The sequence below is a fragment of the Brassica oleracea genome, chromosome C4 (assembly GCF_000695525.1).
Source record: "Brassica oleracea var. oleracea cultivar TO1000 chromosome C4, BOL, whole genome shotgun sequence".
Taxonomy (NCBI): Eukaryota; Viridiplantae; Streptophyta; class Magnoliopsida; order Brassicales; family Brassicaceae; genus Brassica; species Brassica oleracea.
This window is the reverse complement of record NC_027751.1, coordinates 26,640,309-26,649,449: the sequence shown is the minus strand read 5'-3', so window position 1 is coordinate 26,649,449 and position 9,141 is coordinate 26,640,309. Positions and strand designations below refer to the sequence as shown.

General features: G+C 32.0%; 1 protein-coding gene across 1 annotated transcript; it reads right to left on the bottom strand.

Annotated features, from left to right (window-relative positions):
• Window positions 1-5,174: 5,174 nt before the first annotated feature.
• Window positions 5,175-7,575, bottom strand: LOC106341971. Its single transcript, XM_013780733.1, has 8 exons — window positions 7,415-7,575; window positions 6,535-6,588; window positions 6,367-6,446; window positions 6,163-6,269; window positions 5,967-6,034; window positions 5,761-5,877; window positions 5,597-5,667; window positions 5,175-5,505 (listed from the first exon to the last, which is right to left on the bottom strand). The coding sequence occupies exons 1-8, from the start codon at window positions 7,541-7,543 to the stop codon at window positions 5,463-5,465; spliced, it is 669 nt and encodes a 222-aa protein (XP_013636187.1). The 5' UTR covers window positions 7,544-7,575; the 3' UTR covers window positions 5,175-5,462.
• Window positions 7,576-9,141: the final 1,566 nt, after the last annotated feature.

Below are 9,141 nucleotides of genomic sequence, written 5' to 3'. Positions count from 1 at the left end.
CTAATGATTAATACTAATGCAGTTTCAGAATAATAAAAACGGTAAATGAGTTGACTTTCTTAACTAAGGAAAATGAGAACTCATGGGCGTAGGAATTAGACCTTGGGTGATCAAGTTTCGAACTAAGGATGACAGACGAAGAATCAAACTATCAACCTTAAGCTTAGACACGATCCTAAACAAACTCTATGTCTAGATGAATGTTCATTTACTAACACATTTCAAACAACAAATGTCTTTGGTTGAATAATATGGAAGCAATCATTACTAACAGGTCTAAGGCTATCTTAGCACTTCTAACAACAAATGTCTTTGGCAAAATATGATAAAAGCTTAGAAGGGTTGTTTCAGGCATTTCATCGAACACCTTTTGGGTGGGTAATGCCTAAAGATCAACTTTTGAGAAGCTAACTCAGAAGATGCATTATGATTACTCTACTAGCAAGGTTTTGGAATGATCTAGGCCCTGTTCGTTTGTACATCTGGAAGATGTATCCAGATGGTCCATCTAGATGTCTTATCCAGATGCTCCATATGGGTGTTGTTCGTTTCTTCATTTCGTCCCTGCATCCAGATGAATCATCTGAATGCAACTATGTTCGTTTGCTTTTCATTTTTTAATTTCCATCTACATCCAGGTGGACTTGTTAATAAAATGATTAAAATATAATTTTCTACGTTTCAGCGGAAAAATAGCATTTTTACGGTTTTGGCGGAAAATATTTTTGGGGTTTTTGAGAAAAAATGTGTTTTTGGCGAAAAAGTGCATTTTTGTTGTTTTGGCGGAAAATACGTTTTTATGGGTTTGGCGGAAAAATACGTTTTGCGGTTTGGACGGGAAAATTGTGTTTTGCGGTTTTGGCGAGAAAAGTGTTTTTGACGAGAAAAGTTTTTTTCAGGATTTTGGTGGGAAATTTTTTTTTTGCGATATTGGCGGGAAAAGCATTTTCGCGATTTTAGCGGAAAAAGCATTTTCGCGATTTTAGCGGGAAAAACATTTTTGCGGTTTCGACGAGAAAATACATTTTTTCAGGTTTTGGGTGGGAAAATACATTTTTCCGATTTTGGCGGGAAAATGCGTTTTTCCGATTTTGGCGAAAAATGTGTTTTCCAGTTTTGGCGGGAAAATGCGTTTTTCCGGGTTTGGCGGGAAAATTCCGCTTTCCGGTTTTGGCGGGAAAAATTTGTTTTCCGGTTTTGCCGGGACAATGCGTTTTTCCAGTTTTGGCGGGAAAATGTGTTTTTCCGGTTTTTGGGAAAATTCGGTTTTCCGGTTTTGGCGGGAAAATTCCGTTTTCCGGTTTTGGCGGGAAAATTCCGTTTTCCGGTTTTGGCGGGAAAATTATGTTTTCCGGTTTTGGTGGGAAAATGCATTTTTCTGGTTTTGGCGGGAAAATTGCGTTTTTCCGGTTTTGGCGAGAAAATTGCGTTTTTACCGGTTTTGGCGAGAAAATGTTTTTTGCGGTTTTGGCCGGAAAATGTTTTTACGAGAAAATTGCGTTTTTACCGGTTTTGGCCAGAAAATGCTTTTTGGAGTTTGGCGGAAAAATGCATTTTTTTGGGTTTTGACGGGAAAATGCGTTTTTTTTTGTTTTGACGGGAAAATGCGATTTTTCGGTTTTGGTCGAAAAGTGCGGTTTTACTTGTTTAGGCGAAAAATGTGTTTTTATGGAAATGTGTGTTTTATGTTTTTTTTGCGGAAAAACGCATCTTGAGGGTTTTGGCGGAAAAGTGTGTTTTTCAGTTTTTGCGAGAAAATGCATTTTTTGGTTATAGCGGAAAAATGTATACGCAAAAAAAAATAGTATTTCGGGTTTGAAAATAATATTTTGATTTTAAAAGGTCATTTTTGTCATTTTTCTTTTTGGACTGAACTAGATGCATATGCATCCAGATGCACCATCAAGACTCACCTTCATTTGGGTGAGAATTTGAGATGAGTTTTTAAAAACGAACATCAATTTGCATCTTCACCCAGATAGATCATCTGGGTGAGCAAACGAACATGGCCCTACTCTAAAACATCCTAGCTCTAACCTAATCACCCTTAATCTTTCTAACCTATGAATTCAAATGGTGATTACTCACTACTCTTCATGATTCCTCTTAAACCCATTTTGGATTTCAGATTAATCATACAGAGGGATACAACAACGAATTGGAAAACACCGAATTGCAATAACTAGATGAACAAAGATGATTCAAGAGATGAACTTTCCAAAGGTTTTTCTTAGAACAAAAGATAATTTGTCTGGTGGCTGCTAAAGGTACTTAAAACATAGGTTTTCAGAAGTAAAAAACGTGCATAATGAAATGACCAAAATGCCCTTGAGTAGAAATGAATTCGAGCAAACAAAAGGCGCACAGCGAACTCCAATAGTCGCTTTGAGAGGTCACTCCAGGCTTCGGGAGCGACCTGGAGGGGTCGCTGCGAGACGTCGCTCCGGGTCGCTCTTCGCGAGCGACCTCGCTGTGTCGTTCCGGTCACGTCGCTCCCAGCTGGAGCGACCATATAGTGTCGCTCTGGCCAAGTCGCTCTCGTACCTCCGAGCAATGGAGACGCGAGCGACATCGGGGTGTCGCTCTGGCCAAGTCGCTCTGAAAGGGTGTCACAGCGACTTCACGGTGTCGCTCCGGTGAGGTCGCTCCCATGCACTGCTCATCCAATGATCACTTTTATCACTTCTTTTGAGCTCCAAATGCACCCAAATGTCTACAAGAACTCCATGTGGTACTCCAATACCTGATAAGGACTCATATATGCAAAATACAACCTAAACATGGCAAAATCCTAGTCTATATGATCAAAATGCACATGGGTGAATGGATAAGACAATGAAAATATGCAAGATATCACTAGGCTAAAATTAAATTTTATAAAAGTTATAGTAGTATAACTAAATTTAGTTATGTTATTTTAAATAAATTATGATGTATTCAGGTGTTCTGATTTGAGAATAATGTCACTTATGTATCTTATATATTAAAACAGAAGTCATGGCTTATTTCATGTGTGAATTTTTAATTTGGACTATCACTTAGAAATCTTACTAAATATATTTTATTAAGACTAATAATACATAGAATATTTAAAATACTTTAATCATGAAATCTTTTGATATCTTTTCATTTTAAATATAAATATATTTATTTTAAAATTCTAACAAATCAGTTTTAAATTTTTTTTACAAAATCTTCATTTTCAAAATTATATTTAAATATTTTCACTTATTTCGAAATTTGTTTGAAATATTATTATACATTAACATATTCAATTATCGTTTATAAAATGAAAAATAAAAAAATTCTATAATATTTTATCTATTATATAATCATAATCAATCATATTAAAAGAAATTATTATATTGAGCTAAATATAATAAAATTATATTAAATTTATAAATTTATAAATTTTATTTTCGTAAGTATAAAATATTTATGTTCAAAAATAAAATCTAATATGTTGGTAAGATGGGTTAACATGTATTTCTTTAAAGCTAATAATATAAAATCTTTGTAAGTACTGCAATCATATATTTTCATTTTAAATATAATATATATTTATATATTATATTTTAAAAATTCTTATAAATCTGTGTAAAAATATTTTAACCATAACTTAATGTATTTTAAGTTATTATTTATAAAATGAAAAATAAATAAATTATATCCTAGTTTATCTAATTTATAGTCATGATCATGTTAAAATACAATTATTATACTTAAATAAATATGATAAAAGTATATTCAACTGATAAATTTATAAATTTTATTTTCATAAATATAAACTATTTATTTTTAAAATATAATATTATGATACATGTCTAAAAATTAACATATGTTATACTTTTGTATATACTATAGATAATAATATATTATCTAAAATGAATAAGCAAAAAAAATATTAGTAAAAATAAATCCAACTTTGAAAAACGGGTCAGAATTTAGCATAAATTAAATACAAAATAATTTTCAAATATGTTTTCTGATGAATATATTAATTTTTTTAATAACTAAATGCAAATAAAATAAGATAAATATATAATAAGAACTGACAAATATATACGGTTTTAAACAATTGATTAATTATAACATATAAACTATAAAATTATTGTATTTGAAATAATTATATAAACATTTAAGTATATGATTAACATTAAAAATATATATCACTTATGGTCTAAAATAATAATTTATGTATAGAAAAATGAAAACAAACATCTGCGCGGTTGCGCGGGTCAAAATCTAGTTATTTTTAAATTGATGGTCATGTTTTTAGGCGTCTAGTGAGGTGTTTTTTTCAGTTAAATTGATCTGTGAATGCATTATTGAGTTTGTTTTGTCTAATATCCATATTTTGTATTAATGAACTTTAGTTATTGGGTTATTAGTGGACTTTAACTTGATTGGGTACATAAAAATTAAATGAAAGGTTAACTGAACTAAAAAAAAAAAAATACTTTTATTGTTTCTCTCTCAGCCGACTAAACCTAATTTTCTTCTTTCTTTCACTATCTCTTCCGGCACGTATTCTTTTTTCATCACCTCACCTTCGTCTTCACCTCCTCACCTAATCTCCCTTTTCATCTCATCCATCTTCTTCATTTAACCACCACACCATTCTTCTTTACCACCTGACCCCATCTTCTTCTTCACCACCTAATCTCCCTTTTCATCTAATTATGCTTCGTTGTTCACTTTTCTCTTCTCTATTTTACTTGATAAATTAGGATTTGATTCACAGTTCATCAACATAAAGTGACAACATTTTATCTGTTTGGTTCAATTATATAGATATTTCTCAGTCTGAAAAAAAAAACATAAAACAGTTTAACTTAATCGATTTTTTCCAGATTTACCTAAATTGCAGGCTTAGATGTAATCCTTTGGAGTTTTTGACGGAAACAAAGTTTATTTGGATTTTTAAAAAATGTTTGGATTACAGAGTTTTTTTGGTTGGAGAAAAAGGAGGATGGTGGACTTGGGCTCAGAAAATAATTTCCAATAATTCATTTAATAAAAGCGGAAGCCCACTCGTGAATCCCAAAAAAACAAATTAAAAAGATGAAAAAACAGAGTTAGATACGTGTCACACTGAGAGGAATTGACTTAGTGACGTGGATTCACCCGGAGAGAGGAACATTTATTTATTATATAAAATATATTTACTTCGATTATGGTAATGCACCGTTTAAATTAAGGGATAAGAAAGGGGAACTGTGTTGACATAATACATACTAATAGGTTGTAACTGTAAATAATAAGAGTGTAATTGTGCAAATTCCCAAAACTCAGAGGGTTTCCAAGAAACAAAAGACGGAACAAAACAATTAAATCCGCAAGAGCTTTACACAAAATCAACGTGGGAAAGTAAGGTGAAGAAGACGCAAAATGTGTTTTGCTCTCTTAAGTACATTATAAAAAAAAGCTGCAGTTAACCGGATCCATTACTGATTAGTTGTTCAGGTACACAATGCAGCAGGTGTGACCTTTCCAACTCGATCCCTGTGTTGTTTGTGTGCATTCAAAACGATACAACTTTAGAATCTTAGTCTCACAAACGAAAAAGACAAGTGGAGTATGTCTATATAGATACCTGTCAAGAAAGCCTTTGCCAATTTTCACATCATCAATCTCCTTCTCCATGTTTTGTATCATACCATCAACCTTATCAGTAGTGTACCATAAGAGTCAGCTCTGACACACAAATCTCACGGGAGATACAAGACTCCTTACAAAACAATTTCTTAGTCATTTTACCTTTTCCATTAGTGCAGAGGAAACCTTGTCTGCTTCAGAAACTTCATCACTTTGGTCACTAGCTGTTTTGTATGCCTTCATTGCAGCCTTTTCACCATCAACATCTTTTCCCTCCACCTTGAAAAACAGAAGAACAAGACTTTCAATTTAGGACAAAATATGCTAATCAAGCAAACTGCTAGCTTAAGCTGTTGTGGACACAGTACTTCTTTCTTGACCAGCCTCAGGAATTCGTTTCTGCTTTCATCCTCCCAATCATTGACTTTGACCATCCCTGCATCAATAACCGCAATGGAAACAAACATACAAAAAGAGAGTCATATTCCCAGTTGATAGGTCTCGGTCAATACAAAGATCTCACTTCAGAGATTTTAAGAGCTCAACAAGGAGAGGATTCTTTACCTTTATCTTTGGAGAGACTGCTAATTAGTTGTTGAAGGGCAAGTCTGTCCTTGGGGTACATTGCATCAGCTGCAACTTCATCAGGTGTGACCTTTCCATCTCGATCCCTATGTGTGTCGTTTGTGTGCATACAACTTTAGATTATTAAGTCTTAGAAACCAAAAAAAGACAAGTGGATGATATAATATATGTCTACATACATACCTGTCAAGAAGCAGCCAGCCTTTGCCAATTTTGGCATCATCATCAATCTCTTTCTCCAAGTTTTGTAGCATACCATCAACCTTATATATATATATGTACCATAAGAGTTAGTCCTCATACACAAATCTCATGAGACTCATGATGCGATTGACCACATATTTAACTTACAGAAGCGGAAGCCAAAACGCCCAGTGCACGGCTAAGTTTGCAAAGATCTTCTTTCTACGTATATATATACTAGGTGTGTAAAAAAATTAAAAATATTTTTTAACACCTAAATATAAATTATATTTTAAAATAAAATTTTATTAATACTGTAAATTTTCTTTTTCGTATCAATATTTTAATATAAATTTGATTTAATTAAACATAAAAATTATATTTAAGAATATGCATGTATATATTTGAAATTATAATCTTAGATAGATTTTTCTATCTATTTATTTTAATTAAATATATTAAATAAATTTGTAAAAGTTGCATATTACCAAAAATTAAAATTAAGCAATATTTATAAAATTTGTAGATATATAAGAAAATAATGATTTTATGATTAATTTTTAATAATTTTCTAAAAAAATTGTATACATTTTAAAAAAAATTTAGCAATAAAATTGTATAATTTAAAAAATATATAATTATATTATATTTCGAAATTTATAATGCCATATTTGAATATATTTATTTTAATGATGATTTATGAGTTATTCTCATATTCTAAAAAAATTTCAAAAAATATAAATTGACATTAAATGTAATATATGAGTTATTACCATATTTTAAAAAGTTTACCAAAAATATAAATTAACATTAAATGCAATTATCCATGTCATAAGACATGTCATCAATTTCAGTAGCCATATCATCAATTTCAGTAGCCATATCATATTTGTTTTGTGAAATTGATTGTAAAAAAGACATCTGGCAAAATCATTTCGCAAATATAGTTAAGGGGATATATATATCAACTTAGAATGTGAAACATATAAAACAGAGTTCCTTAACTTCTTCAAGCATAACACAAGACAATAAATGGTTTATATCAGACCTTGATCAGTTCGTCTTTAATCTCAAGGTACTCTAGGTTCCCTAGTACTTGCTCAGATACAGCATCTGCTTCAACCGTGAATGTGCTGAATATAATCTCCTTAGTTAAACACCAAATCAAAGAGGTCATGCTAACCAAGCGTGGCCTGTAAATTGAAAACAAAGAGGTCAGTCAGAACATGTACACACCGCACATATCTGAGACTCAAACGGAAAAAGGAGCAACAAACCTGCTGCTGCTGCTGATGTTATCTAGAGACATGTCTTCCTTAGACACCATCCCTTTGGCTGTTCCCTGAAGAGGCTTAGCGCATTCTTTTTGTTTAGCCGGAGAGACTAGACCATCCTTTTCCCCTACTTGAACAGTTCTAAAATTTCCTTTTTTTCCAGGAACTGTTGGTTTGAAGAACAAAACGTAGAAGGACTCTGCCTGAATCCCAGTCACTGGGTGACTGAAGAGTTTGAACATACCCTCTCCGGATATCTGATCACGTCGACCATTAAGATAGTATACAATATTACTCATGCCAAATCCCCGGACAACTCTGGTTTCATAGGAGTTCCAAACAGACCTGAATGCAGGAGAGCTGACTGTGGGACCATAGAACAGCCAATTCCTCTCTTGTTCTCCCTCTTGAAGATCTCGGTTGAAGTAAGTGTCCGACTGATGCCACAAATTCGTTTCCAACGCAGCAACAGGAAGAAAAGGGACACCACAAGGGATATCAACACATGAATCATGCATAGATGATCTAATAAACACAACAATTAAGATAAAAGCCATAAACGCGTCATAGCACTAATAGAAATAAGCAACCACATCTAAACAAATCTATGTATAGTTTTCAAAACATAAATGAGGTCTGTTAGTTTTAACTACATTACAATTTTAGTGCAATTCAAAACTTTTTTTTCTTTTTTAATATTTACCTTTTTTATAAATGTTAATGTATGTTTCTATAATTAATGAACAGAAATTTGATTATATATGTATTGCTTTTCAATTTTTCTACATGTTCGTCAACCGCGAGCTTTGCGAATTGAAAGAAATAAAGATTGGATTTTCTTTTGTCAAATTAAGGTTGACACTAATATTTTTAATCCTTACCAAACAAAAAAAAATTGTACTTTGAAGAATAGAACAAAAGATTTTACTTTCAAGCTATAAAGAAGTCAAATTTTCGGGCTAACACAATATTCTTTCATGGAACTACAACATGCTAATGTTTTTTGTTCAAACCAAAAGTGTCTAGCAATAAATGTTTACTCATTAACTCAACCATTAGTTGCAAAATATGGTGGGAAAATACATGTTAATTAAAAATAAAATAAAATTTGTTGATAGTTGATCAGATGAATTAGTAATGTAACATTGTTTTCTTTTTCATAAAACACCTACTTTATTGAATCAAATCAATATTGCTTTTGCTTGCGTGGACCATGCCATAGTGGTTGGGTGTATCATATATTTTACTAGAGGTGTGTCCGCGCGAACAATATGTATTGTTAGTTGAATGTGTTTTTGACTGGAAAATTAAATGTATCGTGTGTATCTGTTAATTGTTTGTGTTCTTGGTGAAGCTAGAGGAGTGGTGGAGATGGTATATTTTTTTAGTAGTGTGATTTTTTTCTTCTAGAAGTTTGGCAGTGTTTTTGTTTATATGAGAATATGTTTTGCTATTGAGCATGGATAAATTATTATTATTATTTTTTTGACACCAAACAACA

Bases quoted from the DNA above. Each gene is read 5' to 3' on its own strand.
- LOC106341971 (XM_013780733.1), bottom strand. From the start codon at position 7,543: ATGACCTCTTTGATTTGGTGTTTAACTAAGGAGATTATATTCAGCACA. The intron at 6,035-6,162 runs GTAAAGAATCCT...TTATTGATGCAG, and splicing joins CAGTCTCTCCAAAGATAAAG to GGATGGTCAAAGTCAATGAT. The intron at 5,668-5,760 runs GTAAAATGACTA...ACTACTGATAAG, and splicing joins CCTCTGCACTAATGGAAAAG to GTTGATGGTATGATACAAAA.